Source organism: Harpia harpyja, chromosome 8 (assembly GCF_026419915.1).
Source record: "Harpia harpyja isolate bHarHar1 chromosome 8, bHarHar1 primary haplotype, whole genome shotgun sequence".
Taxonomy (NCBI): domain Eukaryota; kingdom Metazoa; phylum Chordata; class Aves; order Accipitriformes; family Accipitridae; genus Harpia; species Harpia harpyja.
Genome location: NC_068947.1, coordinates 47,298,727 through 47,318,499, shown reverse-complemented (window position 1 = coordinate 47,318,499; position 19,773 = coordinate 47,298,727). Strand labels below are relative to the sequence as shown.

The 19,773-nt window shown below is 46.8% G+C and overlaps 1 protein-coding gene across 2 annotated transcripts in view; it reads left to right on the top strand.

Moving 5' to 3' along the window:
- LSAMP (limbic system associated membrane protein) overlaps positions 1–19,773 on the top strand; it is a 316,167-nt gene that overhangs the window by 269,871 nt on the left and 26,523 nt on the right. For both annotated transcript variants that reach the window (XM_052794300.1, XM_052794298.1), the window contains exons 4-6: positions 8,935–9,069; positions 12,851–12,971; positions 13,957–14,105. In XM_052794300.1, coding sequence (XP_052650260.1) covers positions 8,935–9,069; positions 12,851–12,971; positions 13,957–14,105 — 405 coding nt within the window. The remainder of the gene's footprint in view (positions 1–8,934; positions 9,070–12,850; positions 12,972–13,956; positions 14,106–19,773) is intronic.

Here is a 19,773-nt window from a genome sequence, read left to right as displayed (position 1 = left end):
GTTGTGAACTCGGTGTTCAGAGTAGCCTCACTGAAAACGGGGATGAGCTACCAGAATTGCCATCTTGCAAAAGCACAGGAGATTCAGGTGCTGTGTGATCTGGCCATGAAATATTTGGCTCCAGCTTGCAGAGAAAGACCCACAGCAATGTGTAAGCTTCTAAGGTAATGTTCTTTCCCATTTCAAGTAAATTTGGGCCAATTTGTAATTTCTCAAGCCTGCTTCCAAGTTTCGGACATGAAAGGATGGAATTCTATGGACTAAGTTGAATCTCTGGAGGTTTTTTAATTTTTTTTTTTTATTTTAATTTTTAAGTTAGGTTGAAGTTCTGGGTTCATTCTTACACCCTCATCCCAAGAAGTATGAGCGGACAAAAAACAGAAGGGAACAAACCCATTATATTTCAAAACAGGGAAACATTTTCATGGATGCCTACGAAAGCAAGCCTCTTGATTCTTGCACAATAGTATATTGAGCACGTCTTGCTCTACAGGAGACACAAGACTCTTGTAAGGAACATAACAAGGATTTTTAAAGATGCCACCAAGCACAGACCAACCCTATAGTTCCTAGATTGACAGACTGGCACAGTTGGTACTGCGGAGCGTCATCACATGAGATTTCCCTAAGGTTTGGGACTGAGATAAGTATTTGTGGAAGTAAAGTAGGGACTACATTGCAGTCCATCCCTGCTCTTCACTGGCAGGACAGAAACGATACGGTTCAGTCGGGCTTCTTGTGGAACTTGCCCCACATGGGACTTGTTGCTGTTGATCTTTTCTTTGGTCTTGGGTCTGTGAGGAAGAACTTGTCTTCAAACTGTATAACGATGATAGCCCGAGTGCTTTGTCACAAATGGGAGAACTCGCAGGGAAAGGAGTACATGAGGCCAAATGAGAGGCAACCAGCTGACAGAGTCACCGGAGACTGTATCGGTTGACTGCTTGCTGTTGTATTTTAATTGCCTTTCATAGGTTTCCATGACATGCAAGAAAACCCAGTCCCCTGCATCAGCTCTCGGCTTGCATTACTTTCTTGTGCTTAACGCAGTGGGAAACAAGCACCGATTGATTTCCTGCCCCCTCCGCTGTTCCTCTCGCCAGGGGCAACCACCGCCCCATCCTCTTTTTGTAGCTCCTCACAGAGCTGACTGCGCTGCTGGGCGCGAGAGATTGGTGTGCTGCCGTCGACGTCTGCACATTGAATAACCCCTGTGCCTAGGCTGCGAATTCCTTCTCGGACCTCCTGTTTTCAACCTCCATTTTATTAGCTGCTCCAGCGTGGTCCCCTCAGCCCTGAGGACTTACCAACTCCTGCCTTCTTAAGACGCTCAAAGATCTGGTGTCATCTCAGTGATTCATCTAGCTGCTGACGTCTTCTGCCTCAATGTTGTTGTAAAGTAACCTCCAAAAGGCAGCAGGCAGAGATTTGGGGATGCAGAAACTGTGCAACTATTGGTTTGTTCATGTTTATCTGTCATTTTCTTGGCAGTAGAATTAAGGCTTGATGTTTGGTAGCATAGTCATGACAACTCACATTGCAGCATGCAACATTTAGGGAGTATAATATTGTAGCTGTGACATTAGATGACTTAATTTACCTCATGGTTCATAATTTACTTTGCACATTGGCATCACAGCCAAGTTTTGCTCAAGAGCACTTCATCTGTCCAAAAAATGCTGTTTGTGTTCATTAAAAAAGCGTTCACAAATTTGGGTAAAATTCTGTAAGTAATTTTGAAGAAAAAGTTTAAAAAAAATCATTTTCTTTGACGTGAAATCTTTTTTTTTTTTAAATTCTATCTCGAGTTGAGGCAGAACATTAATTCCTTCTTCTGGTTCAGCAAAGAGCAGAAGAAAACCACTGGCCAAACGGAAGGCTTTGACCTGAAGCAGGGTTGGATTTTTTGTCAGGGGGCGGTTCCCTTTCTTTCTTGTGTTCACATGTGGATTTTGAATGGAAAATCTGGTCAGTTGCTGAGATGCAGTGGTATATTGCACACCAGCTCCGTGCCCACGCTCCGGGTTCTGTGTGATGACCTTTAGTGGTCATTTACGAATAGGAGTGAAGAGGGAGTGGAAATTCAGAGAAGCAGCAGACCTGCTGCGGCTGCTTCAAGCAGACAGCCCCCACTGACAGGCACCCACGGCCGGGATGCAAGCGGCGTCCGAGCTGTCAGCTCTTGGCTTCCAGCTCCCGAGCAGAGACGTCAGCGACGGCGAGTCGTCCCAAGTGGTCTCTCCCGCTGGGTTTGGTCAGCGCTGTCCCTCGAGAGAGAGCACAGAGACATCGTTCAGTCTGGGGAGGCTGCTTTTAACCTGGAAGGTTTTATTTGCATGCTAGATGCGTGGGGTTTGGGGAGAAAGTCCCGATGAAAACCGCAGGCTTTCTTAACCCCGGCCGTGCCAGCAGGTGCTCGTGCTGCCCCAGCCGGGGAGCTCCTCGGGCACCATCCTTGGCGCAGGAGACACGGCAGCCAGCTTTGCACGTAAGGAGAAAACGCGATTGCTGATGAGCAAGGTCCCGTGAATGCCAGGGGAAACCATGCCAGAGTGTTTCCTCCTGATCTGACTCATTCTCATTCACGAAGCCAGAGCCAGGCCAGAGCCCTCCCTGGCACTGCACTAGTTTTTTGGTTTATGTGTAATAGCTACAGACCTAAGGGCATGGGAGGCATGAGGCCAGCTTAAACAATAAATACCCTGCTGTGCCTTGCTGCTTAAACAGAGTAATTACTGCCTTACTACATGTGACCCCTCTGTTCCCGTCCCTCTGGCAGTTGTTATTTCACGGCTCCCTTTACAGAAGGGATGTCTGTGCCTCTCTCCATGCCGTACATCTCTCTGTTTGCCACTGTCTCGCCTCCCGTCTTTCTCACTCGCTCTGTCTCAGTTCGTTTCTCTTTGTCAGTAGCTGACTACCATGTTCTCTTTTTCTCAGTCACCGAAGAATCTCACTTTGTTTGCATTTCTCTCTCAGCCACTGTCCCTCTCTTCATTCTCCCTCTATTTTTTCTCCATCTGTTTCTCTCTCGCTCTCAAGCTTTCCCCATTCTCACCACTTCCCATGCCACACTGGTTTTTTCTGCCTTCCCTCCTCACTGTAGCATTGTAGCACTAGCTGTCCCTTTGCTCATCCGCCATCTGCTGCTCTCCACTGATCTTTTTGCTAAAAACAAGCCTCTTCAACTAAGGGACAGAAAAAAATGCCAAGCTCATTGGAATCTCTGATGGCTGAGGAGACAGAGACTGATAGACGAAAACTTCAAAGTTTTGAATTTAAAAAAAAAAACAAAACAATCCCAGCTGGAAGTAAAACAAAAAAGTTATGTCAAAGGCTCCCTTAGCTATTTTTGTCTTTCAGAAGCCTGTTCCTAGGGAATGTAAGGTGCAGAAGGAAGGAGGAAAGTTAGGTGAGCAAAACCTTAAACAATAAATGGAGAGTGCAGAGAGAACAAAAACTGCAGTTCAGCATTGGAAGTTGCTACACACAAAGAAACTTCAAATGGCATTTATTGATTTGCAATCTTTTTTATCTCCTTGCATCTTGTTTTAGGCAGAGGAGGGCCCAACAAAGATGCATAACCCCTTCTGCTCTCCCCTCTTCACAACTACAAAGAGGCCTGGAAGGAAAACAAACATAGAAGCAGGATATCTGAGCTCTTTCTCCACATACCAAATGCAAACAGATAACTTTCAGTGGGTCTGAACTTCAGTTTAGTTTAAGACCACAACAGTATTAAAAACAAAAAAAGACAACTAAAGTAATTTCTGCACGAGCAGGAGCCCAGTGTTGGATGCACAGACAGGAGAGGACGGAGCAAAATGTGGCTGCTGCCTCTGCAGACTAGCTTCTCCTTTGGAGATGTAAGGAACTAGGGCATGACGGGAGAGACCTCTCTGGTAGAGCACGTGGCTGAAGGCATTGCTGGTCCCTTGACTACCTGAAAGAGCTGTCTGCACGCAGTACAGGTGGAGTTTCATCTGGGCGTGCGTCAATTCTAGAAAGGAAGAGTTTAGCCTTTGAGGAAAGAGTGATGGTGCGTGGCAGTGCAAGGGGTCGTTTGGGCGGAGGTGGGAAGGACCCATAAATACATGGGCCGGGTGTAATTCTGCGTTTCTGCACACGCAGTGGGATTTATATGTATATAAATATTTAAAATACAGAATAGATAAAACACAGAAGATGATATATATGTGTTATATAGATATCTCATACATATATATGAGGGCACAGGCAGGTGTGCACGTCAACAGGAGACAATATGCAGAACCCATGGGGTTGTACAAGGCTATCTCCGAAGGGTGGGGGGAGAGCGGGGCTTCTTGCCAGCGGGTTAGCATTGCCGAGCAGGTTTGCTGTTTGGGTTCATTATTTACTTTACTGGGTCCAATTAGGAAGGCAGGGGATAGGAAATGTGGCTGAGGCAAGCGGGCCTTCAAAGCCTTCCTCCTGCACACATCAAAGCCGCCTGCTGCAGATCCCTCTGCAAAAAGGGCTCTGCCAGCTCCGAGCAGCGGCAGATGCCTGGCTCACTCTGCTCGGGGTCGTTCCCTGTTGGTTTGATTGTCAAGCCTCCCAGGTTCGTACTCTCTATCTCCAGCCTCCAGAGCAGAAAGCTCCTCTTTCTCATTTACTGGGACAGAGTTAAGGAGCTACAGCTTGGCACGACGGTGTTTGACGGGGCTGCAGCAACAAACCAAGCTAACTATGAACATGTGAAAGGCAAAAAAACCTTCAGGGAAGAAGGTTGCCTGGAGTCATGGGAAGGGATGCTTTGGGATGAGAAGAGCTGCGCTGCATGTGGAGTCATGCCTCCCGGGGAAACCTGGAAGGGCCCTCACTGGGAGGGGGTTGTACTGAACCAGACAAAACAGCCAGAGGATAACCCTTGTCGGCAAGGAAGGTTTGGCAGCAGGGTCAGGATTTCATCCCTGGATAACATGCTCAAGGCAAACATCTTCTCTTAATGGGAATGGAGTGGCTCGCTTGCCAGGAGCTGGCAGTCCCTCTCTTCACCTAATAGAATATGTTCATTGTTATTGGTACCAAAGACCATTGTCCAAGCCTTCTCCCTCCCCACTTCGATAAACTGCATAGTGACAACCATCAGCTCCCTGCCAAAGCTGGCTCCAGTGCGGAAACATTTGTAAATTTGCTCGGTGTATAAAGCTCTGTTCCTGCTCCCCCCCTTTTGCCTTAGAGGTTAGAGTTAATATGACTCACCTAATCTGGCTGCCAAGGTGAATTAGTGAAAACATCTCTACAGCTCTGTGCAAGATATCACAACCTGACATTTTTCTAACACACTGTGATACATCTTTCCTCTCCCTGATCTGTACTATGACACCTCAATTTTATATAAATGCTTTTTGTTAGAAATTGTTAGCATACTTTTAGAGGGGACAGGGCTGCAAGCAAAAGGGGCTGTCTTGCAAGTGAGAGTAGCTGAGTTCCTGTAGCAAAATGTTGATGCCCAGGGTTGAAACAGGTTACCAGTGCAGGGACAAGAACAGTGCTACCACTATTTCAGCAACAGACCGTCACAGAAACTTTCCCTGAAGTGTTATGCTCGTATCTGTGTCCTGGAGTAGGGGAACGAGGAGCCGAATAGGCCTACGGATGTCTTTGGCATGCCCTTTAAAAGAGAAGTCCCCACTCTCAGTCGTTCCCCGGGAGCTCCGCTGGGCAAACCAGCAGCTCATCGTGTCTTGGGAAGGGGTTGTGTGTAGCTGTGAAAGCTCTCCTGCTGGACATGGTACACGGTTTAGACTTTAAGTGCGTGTATGTATGCAGGGTTGAAGCTGAAAAACATCTTCCCTTGGGAAAGTATGTACCCTTTTAGGATACTATGGAGCTCCATTGATGTGGTTCTCTGACAGACAGACTTAACAGCACCCTTAATGAGGGTGCCACTCCATTAGAGCTGGCTAAGTCACCCTCAACCCTCTTTTCATTACGGTGACAGTCTTCTGACAAGGGCAAATTGCAGGAGAAGCAAGTCCCACTTGGAATGAACCCTGTGTATAAACAAGGCAGAATTGCAGAGCAAATGATTTGCAAAGCAGAGGCAAATTACGTTTTAACCTTTTCTTTGTGAGTCTTTCCCTGATGTCTGATTAACTTTCCAGTCAACTGGCTGACCTACCAACTGGGAGTGCTGCTGTGAAAGGAGGGGAGTGTTGGTTGTCAGCTCAAATTGAGGGTGGGATTTTCAAAGAGCCTTATTAGCAGGTAGCAGTATGTGATAAGAAGATCTGGGAATTAAAAGAGTTCCCAACCAAAAATGAATCACGCTGTGGCAAAAACACAAACAACGTATTGGCTGTACAGAGAGCAGCACAGTGCAGAAGTTGCGATGCAATCCTTCATCTGTGTTCAGCCATGGTAACACCTCATCTGAAATGCTGTGTTCGGTTTGGGGTATTGCACTTCCAGAAAAATGTGAACTTGTCAGAGAGGTCTAAAAGGGAAGAACAAGAATGATCAAGGGTCTGAAAAAAAACCTCACCTACACAGGAAGGTTGAAAGACCCTGGCAATGTTCAGCCAGAAAAAAAAAAAAAAAAAAATTATGACAACTGAGGAGGAACGTAAGTGATTTAAAAGTTGATAAAAGGCTATTGCAGGGAAGGAAGGAATGATTTGTTCTTTTTGTCTATAGTGGCTAAGACAAAAATAATAGCTTTAAATTGCAGCAAGGGAGACTCAGGTCAAACTTCAGGGAAACTGCTCCAGTGGTAAGGACAGCGAAGCACAGGAACAGATCATGTGGAGCGGCTGCAGAGTCTGTGCCGCTGGAGGGCCGAGGATGGCTGTCTCCCTGACATGACCCATGTGTCCTGCCTTGAAGCTGTGGAATGGGCTAGGTGGTGACCGAAGTCCCTTCCAGTACTATGACTGACCTAACTCTGGTCCTACAGGGGCTAAGGTTCCCTAACATGAGTCAGTTACAGTGATAAAGTACCTTTTAAAAATCCCACCCAGCTTCCTTCTCCACTGACTCTCCATAGCAGCAGCCCCAGTACACAGCAGAGGATTGAAAGCCGCATCCCGGGGCACTGGGTGGGCAGCAGGAGCCAACTTTGCCTCCCTACCTTGTAAAATACGCTGCTGCCATGCAGTGAGGCCCTTCAGCAGATTGTTAGGGGATGCGAAAACCTGCCTCAAAGCAGTTGTAAGTTTTAGACATAGCAATGAGACTTCTGCTCACCTGAACATCTGGTAGGAGCTGGAAAAGGGACTGCTGGTTAGCCCCGCTGAAAGAGAGGGGAAACCTTGTCTTTACATGAGTTTAATAGGTACACTGCTGTTTTCATGCTGAGTCTCCGTGACGGGGGGTGGTTTTCCCCTAGAATGGTTGTGAAAATTGCCTGGGAAAAAAAAATAGAAAAGGCAAAAATAATCAAGCGAGGGACAGAGTTCTAAGCAGATTTTGAAGTTGCTGAAGTCCCTGTCTCCGATGCAGAAGGGAAACGCACGCAGCTGGCATCGCCAGTGTGTGCGGCCGGCCCGACCCGGCCAACACGCTGCAGCTAGCCTGTGCCCGTGTGGTGGGATTCATCGCAGGTCGTTCCACGGGAACTTTAGCTCCAGAGACAGGGCTCACCCACGGCTTTCACGCAGTGCCGCAGAGCCAAGGACAACAGCCCTGTCCTCGCAGGCGCTATCTGAACTCCATCAAACAACTCTTAAGCGCTTACGTGAAGTGGGCAGGGTTTCAGAAGCGCTTGGCACCTATTGAGCGGAAAATGTCTTCTGGGCAGAGAGTTGCTTTGGAAAATCTGACTGCTCTCTGAGGAACCTGAATGGGAGCCCTTGTGGGCTGACCTTTTTTGGGGGTGGGGGGGAATCTGTCTTTTACCCTTTGAGGGTTGGGGGATGCTTTCTCTAAACATAAACAGGCACTCAGCTGGGGCTTGTGGCTTTGCATGCTGCAGACCAGTGCTTGCAGCCCTCTCGGAGAAGGGAAGCATCTCCCTTTACACTGCTGCCAGTGCGGTTCAGATTCTTTCCAGGAGGAGCCTTACTTTGCTTTCTGAAGGAATAGGGTAGATATACCAATCCTAATATTTCATGCTTCCCTGGCACCTTTCATCTAACGATTCTAATGTGTTTTTTACGTGGGTTAACCTCACCGCCCTTCTCTGACCAGGAGGTGATGAAGAGGGGGGCTATTAGCCGCCGTTCACAGAGGGAGAGCAAGGGAGTGACTCACCCAAGGTCATACAGTGAATTAAAAGCAAGGCCACAGACCTCCCCCGATTCCTGCCCCCAGCTGTAACCCCGACGCTCAAGTCACTGCTTTCAAAACTGTGTTAGCGAGGCAGCACGGTTTAAATAATGTCATTTCGTATGTACAGTAGATCAGGGATTCGTGATGATTATTGGTCTCTGAGGATCAAATTACACTTTGTTTCTCTCAGTTTGGCCGTGTTTAATGGTAGCTCGATCTGATCGATGGCACTTCAGGGTGGTGGTTGCTCTGAGAGTCAGAAAGACATTTTTCACAGTTTTGCAGTGGAGAAAAGGGTGCTGACAATACACCGCCGCATCTGAGGACCCAGCTAGCCCTGAACCAGCCCATCGGCCACAGGCCGACTAACCTACCCTGGTACTCAGCCACCACACCAGTGAACCTGCTCCGGTCTCATGTGGTAGAGATTCTGCTTCTTGGCCTGGACAGCCTGTGAGATGCAATGCTTTGGTACTGCTCGTATGCTTCCTTCCAGATTTTCAGAACCCAGGTTTTCCGTAACTGAATAAAAGGCTAGTATCTTGCTGATATGGCTTCTGAAATACTTCAAAATCGCTCATGACTGTTGTTTATTTGCAGAATCCCTGTTGTGATCGTTCCTCCATAGCAATTAAGTGGAAGGCTTCCCAAATCTGAATGCCTAACAGAGCCACCATCTGTATTTTTCTGTCCCACCAGGCAGAGAGTTTGAAGGCGAGGAAGAGTATCTGGAGATCCTAGGGATCACGCGAGAGCAATCGGGCAAGTACGAATGCAAAGCTGCCAACGAGGTTGCTTCAGCAGACGTCAAGCAAGTCCGGGTCACTGTGAACTGTGAGTACATTGCAACTGGAGCAGGTCAATGGGAAGAGCTTTGCCCACAGGCAGGGGTGACTTTAGGATAAATAGAGAAGCCTTTCTGGTTTATAGTATGTGATCTGAAATGGGGGGGAGACGCTGAGGAAACTATCTGCAATCAGACACTTATCATAGGGTATAGTTTGTGCTTTAAACCTGGTAATATATAAGAAAAGAAAGAAAGAGAGAGAGAGAGAAGAGAGGAGCTGTGAGTTGCTCCCATCTCTCCCCTCAGAAACACTGGCGATGCCTTGTTTTCACTCATTGATATTCGGGAGAACAGTAGCGTGAAGAGAAGCTTCAGCAAGGCAGCAAGGAGAGATAAGGGAGGGTTCAGCCGGCTCGGAGCAAACACACGCCTGCCTGCACCCAGCCATCTCAGCAGTGCCTACGTGGGTATCACAGCCCAGGGGCCTGGGGGGACATGCGGCAGAGGCATGTGTTAATGAGAGGGTGCAAAAACTTGACTTTTATGCTGATTTCAGGTCATTAGCGTAAAGCCCTCTTAAAGAGACCCTCCGTGCACCAATGCAATACAGAAAGGGGCCAGACCAAAGGATACGGCAATCCACCTAAAAACACCGAGAGGCACAGTTGGCCGTGGGGCTTACATCCACGACTGTATGAGTGGGGCATGGATCCCATCGCCCATACGTGCTTAGACAAATGTCCGCATCACTCTGCTGGCGTGCTCCTCTCACAGCAACACAAGATATTTCAGACTGCTGTTACTTTTATAATCCTACATGTGTATATGTCCACCTCCATGTTTGTATGGCTCGTATTTGGCACTGGAGTGATTTAAAGTGAATATCCCCATCTACCCGCTCTGTTTCCTTGCTTGGAAGCCAATACCCCTGCAGCAGGGATGGATGAATGGGAGGTATATCCTCTCCTGACCTCCTTCAGTTTACGCACCAGAATATTAACTTAACCTGAAATTGGAGATGGTTACAGACATGTTTCAGGGTGCATATGCATGGCATTGATTCACGGATAGCACCCTCAAGGAGTGGGTTAGGGCAGAGAGCTGACGGCAGCAAGTGCTTCAGCCCATCCCAGTCTAATTTGCCACCACAGGTGATTTTAGCACCTTTTAATACCATTCTTGCTCTTTGTCTCTTTCTTTCCCTTTGGGCCATCACATCAGATCAACTTGTCTGTCTTGCTTAGAAGTCAAGGTTATAGACTCCCTGCAGCATCTTCAGAATCCACAGAGTTCTTTATAATTCTCCGAGAAATTGGGTGGCAGTGGTTTAATACCAGCTGCTTTATGGGCCAAATTTAGCATTAATGTGAAACTGTAGTAGCAGATTTTCTGCAGTAAAACTGTTGGGGGTTTTTTCCTGTCAAAAACAGCTGAGTTTATAAACCCGAGACATTCCATAAGAACCAATTAATATTTTCAAATATTTCTGTGAAACATAATTTCAGTGATGCTTTTAACATGGTTGAAACAGATTGTTTGTATAAAGTCAGAATGTTTGGTTTTGACTTAGTTTCAACTCATAATAACTATGCTACAGTAAGATCTTAAACATTTTTACTGTTGGAATATATGAAAATATAATGTGATAAGAGTACTGTAATATTATGTGGCCTAATTTGTAATGCAAGCAACTTATAAATTCCTTAGGGACAGATCTTTTTTTTTTGAAACAAAGGGAAAAAATCTAAGAGGTTATGAGGGCCATGCACAGGAAAAAAAAATCAGTCCTGTTTGGGGAATGACAGCTAGACATTTGCATACATCTTTCCTTATCTTGCTTCCTTAAACTATACCACAAGCAGCAGAAAGTGGGAAAACTACAGTAAGTTTGAAAAATGGGACCTGCCCAACCTCGGGAGCTTCCTGGCCATCACTTATCATCCGCTGATGCTGTGGAGCACGTAGCTTGTCAGCCCGGACTGCAGGAGAAAGCATCCTCGCTTTGCTTTGGTCTCACACTACCACCTTCAGGCTTCCCGAGTAATGGCCCTTGCACATCACAGACAGGGAAACTGAGGCCTGGGGGGGAGTGTGGGGGGGCAAACAGCTAAAGGGAACCCACTCCTGGCTTCCCCGGCAGCAAAACAGCTAAACATAAAGCGGCTGCTTTCTGAGTACAACGGGCTGGCCACCCCTCTGGGCTCTGTCCTTTAAAAAGCGGAGGAGGGTGGCTAAGGCAGGGATGGCTCAGAGCGAGGGGCTGGCAGCAGCCCGGGGAGCACACGCCTGCCAAGGCCACTTTCTAGGCCCATAGAAAGGTGCTTGTTCATTTTGTGACTCACCTCTTGTGCTGGATGCAGTGAAATGGAAAAAGTTTGTCTCGCTGCAGGCAGCAAGAAGATATACTGCTCAAACCAGAAAATCGAAGAAGGATGCTTAAAAAAATCACCTTCACTATCCTTTTATTACCCCTCCTCCTTTCCAAATTAAAATATTTACGTGAACCCACAGCCTTTGAATGTAGGAACCTATTTATGTACACTTATTAATATTTATGATGTTAGAGGGCGCACTGCAATATCCCTAAAGCCCTGCATAAAATCCCGATTAAGGTCAGGAAAGGGATCACATTGAGATGGCTAATGTGTTCACAAACAAACTTCTTTCCATTCATTTTCCAGACAGAATTATTTTTTTCTTTGACTGACACAATCCATTTTGATTCTTTTTTTGGCCTTTCAGTGCTGGGACGGATACAGACGGCGGAGCTGTACTCTGTATGGTAACTTGAGTTTCGGCAAAGTAGCTGTCTGAGTTGCAGCCCCGTAATCTCAGGGTATGCAAGTATTAGTGATGAGAGACAAGGCACTTATTCCCTGATCCCTCTCAGCAGCCAGGTGGAAAAAATTCTGCCTTTTAACATGTAAAGCTTGTCGCTTAACATTTTGAACGTGGGGCTGGGATTGAAGATGCCGGTGCCTACCCTACTCAGCACCCAGCCAGCACTAAGACCTACCTCCAGCAGAGCACACTGATATGGTTCCCAAGTTTTCTTTGCCTGTGGTACAACTCTCAAGCTTCAAAGTAAGCAGAGGTGGGAGCACCGTGCTGGGCTGAGGGCAAGCTTCACGCAGAGCAATCCTGAGCAAGCCCGCTTGGAGCCTGTGACAAAACATGATGTCCAGGAAGGTTTGGGCAGGATTTGTCACCTTAGACACCTAAGGGAAGCGTCTCAACAAGTGGTCTGGCTCTCAAAGTTTCACCCACAGCTCCTGCTAGAGCTCTTCCCTTTTAAGCCATGAATGTATTTCTGTCTCAGACATGTTGCCTCGGTCCTTTCCTTTCTTATTATAGTTTTGACAGTAGACACAGAGGTTATATAGAAAAGAAATTTCATGCTAGTGTTAAATTCCTCCTTTATTCCTTTTACTTTTGCTGTCATCCTTTACCCTTGATGAAGTCTTTCTCTCATCTTCTTCTCCCTGATGAGCCCATGTGCACTAGAGATCCACAGGTAAATATTCATAAATTACAGAAGTCCATCATTAACCTTAGCTCTGCCTGGGTATGCCTATGCATTTATGACAGAACTTTATTCAGTGTTGCTGAAGAGAAGCACGCGTGATGCTAACGCGGTGTTATTAGGGAGAGTTCAAAGAGCAGGTATTATTCTCCAGAGGAGCAGGGGGCAGCATGTGCCACAGCCAGAAGGAGTCGTGGGCCTCCACCGACCCGAATGGTTTGCATGAGGAAACCAGCCTTGCCATAGTTTCACTGTATCGTTCCACCTGGAAGTGTGTGAAGTGACCACGTGTTTCCTTCCTGCAGACCCTCCCACCATCACAGAGTCCAAGAGCAATGAAGCGGCCACGGGACGACAAGCCTTACTCCGGTGCGAGGCGTCAGCAGTCCCCACGCCTGATTTCGAGTGGTACAGAGATGATACCAGGTAAGACCTTTAGCTCGCCTCTTCCCTCCTTTCCTTTTCAGTCCACTCAATAGAGGATCCTTAGAGAATCACCTATCGTCCTCCCCAACTCTTCTCCTCAAACAAATTACTCTTCACAATCCACATAAGTCACGATGGTCCCATCAGACTCGGCAGAGCCAGCACGGTCAGGGCTGGAGGAGGCAGTCCCTCTCTGCGCTGGGGATGCTGAAGAAAGTACAAAGGATGGAGCTCTTGCCTTTAAGTCAATTACGGGCCAATACACAATGAAGACATCAATAGCGCTTTCTTCCTGACGATGTTCATGCATCAAATAGCCCATGATACAGACAAAAAAAATAGGCAGTGTTAGTCGCCAAGTAGGTAATGCCACTCTAGGTGCCTTCATCTAGGGGAAGGAGTTGCTGAGGTGTAAGATTCCCCCAGCTGTGTGACCTGAGCCACCCGGATTTGCATAAGAGAGAAAACGAGAAGAGAAAAAGGATCTGTCCCTTACACCTGAGCATTTACCTGGCATTAAGAAGGTTGTGTTACTATCCTGGTTTTTAACCTGACCCGTGTGCACAGGCTCATGGGTGACTCGGCTTTGGTATATGCACATACTGGAACACATGAATTGGTGTGTTTCACTAAAAACCTTTTGTTCAAGTACGGACTAGCCCTCAGCTGGTCATGGTGTGTTCATTTCCAAGTGTTAGTCGGTGCTGGGTGAAGGCTTCCTGCCTTTCCCTTGGCTTTTCTTGCTTCTCCACTGCTTTACTTGTGGCATTTCACCCCACTGCGCTCCTTCTTCCTTTCATTCCCTGCTCCTGCTTTCCATCAATGCCTTCTTTGGTCTCTTTCTTCTCGCGTCTCCTTCGTGCTTCCCTCCATCCTCACCTGCTAGCTGGGCTGAATGACTTTGGTTCCCTGCCTGCTGGGCAGTGATTTCCTTCCCAAAACACAACTGCCATTGCACTACACACCTCTTCTCCTGTCTTCCCAGGATAAACAGTGCCAACGGCCTGGAGATAAAGAGCACGGGAAGCCAGTCTCTGCTGATGGTGGCCAACGTCACTGAGGAACACTACGGGAACTACACCTGCGTGGCTGCCAACAAGCTGGGAGTCACAAATGCCAGCCTATACCTTTACAGTAAGTATGGGAGAGGGGAAAGGGAGGTCCAGATCGCTCTCACAAGGACCAGGCTGTGTAGGAAGCACACGGTGACCAAAACTCAGGAAAGCATCCGCTTGCCACCCCCACCCCCCCAAACCTCCAGCCATAAACTGGCTTTCAGCACCCTGCTTCAGATACCTACGTGTTCATGCTTGCCATGAAACACAAACACAGCCAAATTAAAAGGTTTGCAGTCAAGCCCTTTGATTGACTTTCTTTGCCGAAGTCAGGTTTTGTTAAAATAATAAAAACATGTTTGTTTTAAAGCTGGAAACAAAAAACCCTTTAGAATGACAGCCCTTTTAATAAGGAGACAGAAGGCCAGGGCTCAGAGGGTCCGTGACAGCTGAGAAATGACAAGTAATTCAGAGAGATGGAGAGAACTAGCCACCGAGCCTGAGGAGAACAAGAGAGAGTCAAGAAAAAGAGAAATGAGTTTGAAAATGGAAGGAAAAGAAGTAGGGAAAGACAGAATGATTTAAAGGGGCATACCATAGGGAATGTGGGGGAAAAGGTAATCAGCAGATGAAATATGGAATAAAATTCCTTGGATCTCATTCTGCTACCTTTCAATTATTGAGTTTGTCATAGTAAGTGTAAACAGACAGAAGTTGGGACTAGACCAAACTCTAGAGCAGAGTTACCTGCTGGTTCTGAATTTTGCAGCTGATTCAACCCTGACCCTAAACAGAGCCCCTGCCCCTCATCTACCACCCACGCACATGTACAAACTGTGGCTTATTCTAAACGCAGTTCCCAATGCCAGGTCCAAAACTTGGGCTCGACTTGGACCACACGTTGTTATTGCCGCCAGAAACAGACTGCAGCAGAACGACCCGCTCACATCAATGGACACATAGACACAAGAGTGACTTAGGGCTGTGTTCCTGTGACAGCCCCAAACTGAATTAAAACACTCAGGCTGTGACCTGCATGTTCTTTTAAATAGAAAAAAGATAAGCTGTGTAAAGCAGTCTCAGTACGGGACGGAGTTTAGTCTAGTTTCTGCTACGTGTGGTCAGATTAATCAAACCCTCAGAAAAACAATGTTTTGGTTTGGTTACTTTTTAACAGATGTAGTGCAAAAGGGTAAATCCATTGGCATTCTTTCTTCACCACCTCTGAATTTATTTCATGGCAGTTTGAATTTTTGCAACATTTGGGTGTATTCTGTGTAAGTTTTTTTCTAAAGAACAGATATTATCGTAAAAGAACATATATTTGATTTCCTGTAGCATTGCAGCACACAAAGCAAATTTCTACTTTGAAAGTCTTTTCACCCACCCTGGTCTTGTGACTGTCATAAGATTCAAAAAAAATCCTCAGGCAGCAATCTGGAACACAATTTTCAAATACTCCAGATTTGTTCTTGCTGATATTAATATAATGCTAAGTTTAGAATCCATTATTTGTGGCTGAATTCTAAATTTGGCCCTCTCTGTTGGTTCCTGTTACACAGATGAGCTGGAATGCATCACTGAAACAAAATATAAGATGAAATTCAATAATGTATGTATGCACACGTGATTTTAGCTGGGGGGGCGGTTTTGCTAGAAAAGCATTTTGCATGAGTTCAGAACTTCACCTCAAAGGATCTCAAAGGACTTGCTAGCAATGAATATTTTAACATCACAAGTTATTTAGAAATGGGTGTGTGTTATTAGCACCATTTTTCAGCAGGAAACTAAGGTACAGAGTGAAGAAATAGTTTACCCATGGTCATAAAATGAGTGGCAGAACCTGTAAGAGACCCGGGGAGATCTTGCGAAGTTGCCATTAACTATTCCAGGAGGAAATGTGGCAGCTATTAAAGATGACTTGCAACAGCAAGGGTCCTATTTTAGCCTCCTTTTTATGTATGAAGAAAACCTTCCTTCTTTCAAGTTGTTGGATTTTGTTTATCATTTTTACCTTAGAAATTGAAGGCCTATTTATGCTGGAAAATGCTAGAGAACTTCACAAGAGCCAGAAGAATGGAGGTGCAGGAGCTAAGAGAGATTCGGTGATTTTCAGCAGACTGTTTCTAACTTTCATTTTTGTTGCCTAGTTAATCTGTATTTCTTCAGTGTGCAAGTGCTTCATATTGTTTCAGGAAATCTCTGTTCTTCTTCTAGTTCATGTGGAAGAGAGAAAGAGAAAAAAAATAAAGTCAGGCAGACTACAGCTGGTATTTCTAAGGTTAAGAAATCGGGGGGAAATAAGTGAAAGGTATCCAGCCTCACAAAGGTAAAGAGAGCAGTTGAAAAATCCTACAAGCCCAGGTGAAAAAAATGCTGTAGTTGTCACACAGTAGCTGAAATAACAGGTAATGTATACTCCCAGCCACACACCCAGGCAGAAAAATAAAGCAGTGCCAAGTTTTTGCAAGGTACAGCAGATAGATACTCAAATACTTGGGAGTGGTTTTCATCCCCAGAATCAGAGATTTTATTTCTTTTTTAAATAGAGAACAGGCTCACTGTAGGGCAACATCCCACTAGGGAGGCAGATACAGCGACGGTTCCTCAGTGTCCCATTGCAGCACAAAAAAGAATGGCAGCCAGGAGTGAAGAAACAACCAGAGAGTTAATAATGAGGCACTGGCAGCTTTGCCTGAGGTGGAGGGCAGAAGGGGAGCTCGCAAAATGATGTGAAAGAACAGTTTAGCAATAGAGAAAAATGGGTGACTACCATTCCAAGAAATCTCAGCCAGCATTGAAAAACTCTCAGAGAGACCGAGTGCCTTAGATGTCAATGCCATAGATAGAAGATGCATTAAAATACAAAAGCAGCTCCCTTGAGCTGTATGAGTAGATAGCTAGTGATCTTCCTTAAAGGACGTAGCAGCAGGATTGCCTGCTGTAGGCGGAGAGATTTATACCTCTCACTCCTGGAGACTGAGTTTACAACAACATAAAAATGGCCATACCAAAGGTCTGTCTTACCCAGGAACCTGTCTCCAACAGCAATATGGAATATGTTTGCAGAGAGGGTACTCAGGTACAGTTTGATGATACAACTGATGTAATAGCTTGCTGCCATCCCTTCCTCCCCGCTCCTTTTGCTCACCCCGCTCTCTGCCACATGCTTTTGGTTTTTTCCTTATTCTGGTACTCGGTAGACAACCCGCTGAGCCAGTTCAACCTGCTAAACCCGTGAAAAAGTAACGGAGCTTTACCGCCCACCCCCCAAAAGGCCCCCAAACGTTTTCTTTTCTTGTACTGAGCTGAATGAGCGCATGGAAGGGCTCAGCAAGCACCAGAGCCCATGCAAGAGGGGAAGCCATATCGCACATCTGTGGATATGAGGAGTTGGGAGGCAGGACCATGTTTTGCAGCATTAGTGAGCCAGTAGGTTGATTCAGCTCTGCAGAGCCTAGGAACAGGGTTTGTAAACTCCAAGCACAAAATACTATGAGACCTAGGAAAGGGGGAGTAACAGAGGTCTCTAAGAAAATTACCTGACAGAGGCCAAGCCAGGGCTGCCATCACAGAGCAACAGAGGTGAAAAGTAGTGCCGCAACTGAAGGGAAAGGGTTTTTTTCCTAAGTGTATTAGGAGGGAGGGAATGTGTTTTCTTTTCATTGCACTCAGCTAACAGAGTGCTATGAAAAGCACTATGAGTAAAAGTCACAAGTTGTATCTTAAGGCATGCTGCACAGAAGTGTAAATGGGTATATATGCCACATACGCATCTGCTGAACAAGCATATAGATACATAGGTTTACGTGTACGTGAGTATGTATACGTATGCGTGCAGCTGTGCGACGTATAAGCAAGTGCACACTCACCCCCACAGGCACACAGAAGCAGGTGCAGCACCTGGTGCATTCTAGCAAGGCAGAGAAAAGAAATGAAAGCTTTGCCAAATTAGTTGACTTCTGCCTCCCACAGAGCTAGCCCATCCCGGAGGATAAACCGGGAGACAACAGGGCAGTGCCGCACATCCTTACGCAGTCCTGCTGGCTAAATTGTCTCAATTATAGGAGACTGCCACCTCAGCAGGTCCCGTGCCGCATCCTCTGCGGTTTGCATCCTTCGCACCCTTCGGGGAGTAAGAAAACACGGTGGTGAAGCAGCAGCTGGCAAGGCCCATGCCATTTAGAAGCAGCAGCAGACGCGATCCCACCCCTGCCTTCTCGAGAGGCTTCAGGTAGAGTTATCCTTACAGTCCAGCAGTTTTGATCGCAGCAAGAGGCATGTTCCTAAGAAGAGCTGGCACTTGCCTCTAACTTGTCATTATTTGTTAGCGCCTCGGCACAAGTGCTGGCTGCGTGCACGCGCTTACACCCCTTCTCCTAACTCTGCCCACGCTTTGTTGCACCTGAGCGTTTGCTTATGGTGGTTGCTGCTAGGGTTTGGAGCGTAACTGTGGCTGAAATCTCTCTTAGTGGCTCTTAGCGCAAACCCTGTGCTTTCCCAGGGGCTGTCAATAACGGGGAGACTCAGGAGAGAGGAAGGTGGTTAGGGTGACAGCCAGATGGGGCAAGGCTGAGACACTGCTAATGAGCCAGGGTGGAGCAATAAAGGCAGCACGCAGCGGGTGAGGGGAACAGAGGTAGAGTCCTTGAATAGAAAGCAGCATGATAATGAGGCCGTAGTGCTTTGCTTTAACTGCTTATGCTGTGTAGTCTGCAGCCTGCTGTGCGGGAAGAAGGTAAAGGGGAGTTGAGTTATTTAACCAAACTAAATAACAAGGAAGTCATGTCAGCATAACAGCCTGCTTTCGCAGAACAATAGTCCCCTGTTGCTACATAAACACAGAGATCCAGGCTAGCTGCGTATTTTCTAGGCAAGAGACAATCTCCCCTGTGCCTGCTGTGGATTCAAACAGCTCCATTACCACCACGAGGGCAGGAGATCTGCCAGTGTCACAGGGATGGGCCTGACCTGCTGTGTCCCCACAGGCTCCAGCGAGGCAGAAACTAGCTCTTTGCACCAAGGGTGCTGTCTAAAGAGCGTTGGCCTCCAAATAGCTGGGCCTGGGTTGATCAGAGAAGAGTAGTGGGCTACTGATGTATCCTGCCAAGCTCTATGTCCGTCAGCAGTGGTCTTAGCACTGTCCTTACAGGTAAGCCAGGAAACAACTCATTGCCCCAAGCCTATCAGCTGTTGCATAGTGGCATATCTCTACAGCTGAATGTCTACCGCCTGATCAGTCCATGAGCAGGAACTTGTCTCAGTCAGTACGAGGCATCCACCGAGCTCTGAAGGTAAGGAAAGGAGTCCCAGTGATCAGGGTCAGGCCTGGGGGGCTTGTATTCTTGGTTCGGTGCCTGGCTCTGCCAACAGTTCAGCATTTGACCTTGGGCAAATTGCTTCCTTGCTCTGTGCATCAACTGCGCGATCTGTAAAATGGAATTAACGCTACTGTTAGCCTCAGACTGAGGTCTCTGACACCAGTTTCCCTCAGTGTCTGTGCAATTCTTTTGAGATCCTTGTGTGGAAGAAGCAAAGCGTGAAGCCAGCAGTGACGTATAACAAAGTCCTGCTGTGACGTATAACGAGGACTCATTGTAAAAACCCTGTAAACAAAACAGCAGGCTCTGCGTACAACTAGGGGGTGATGAGTCTGCAAAAACTCTGTTCCCCTCAGAAGACAAAAGCTCCAAACAACCCCAGTGCCCTTGAGGATTCACCAGGGTGACTGCTCCCATGCTGAGATC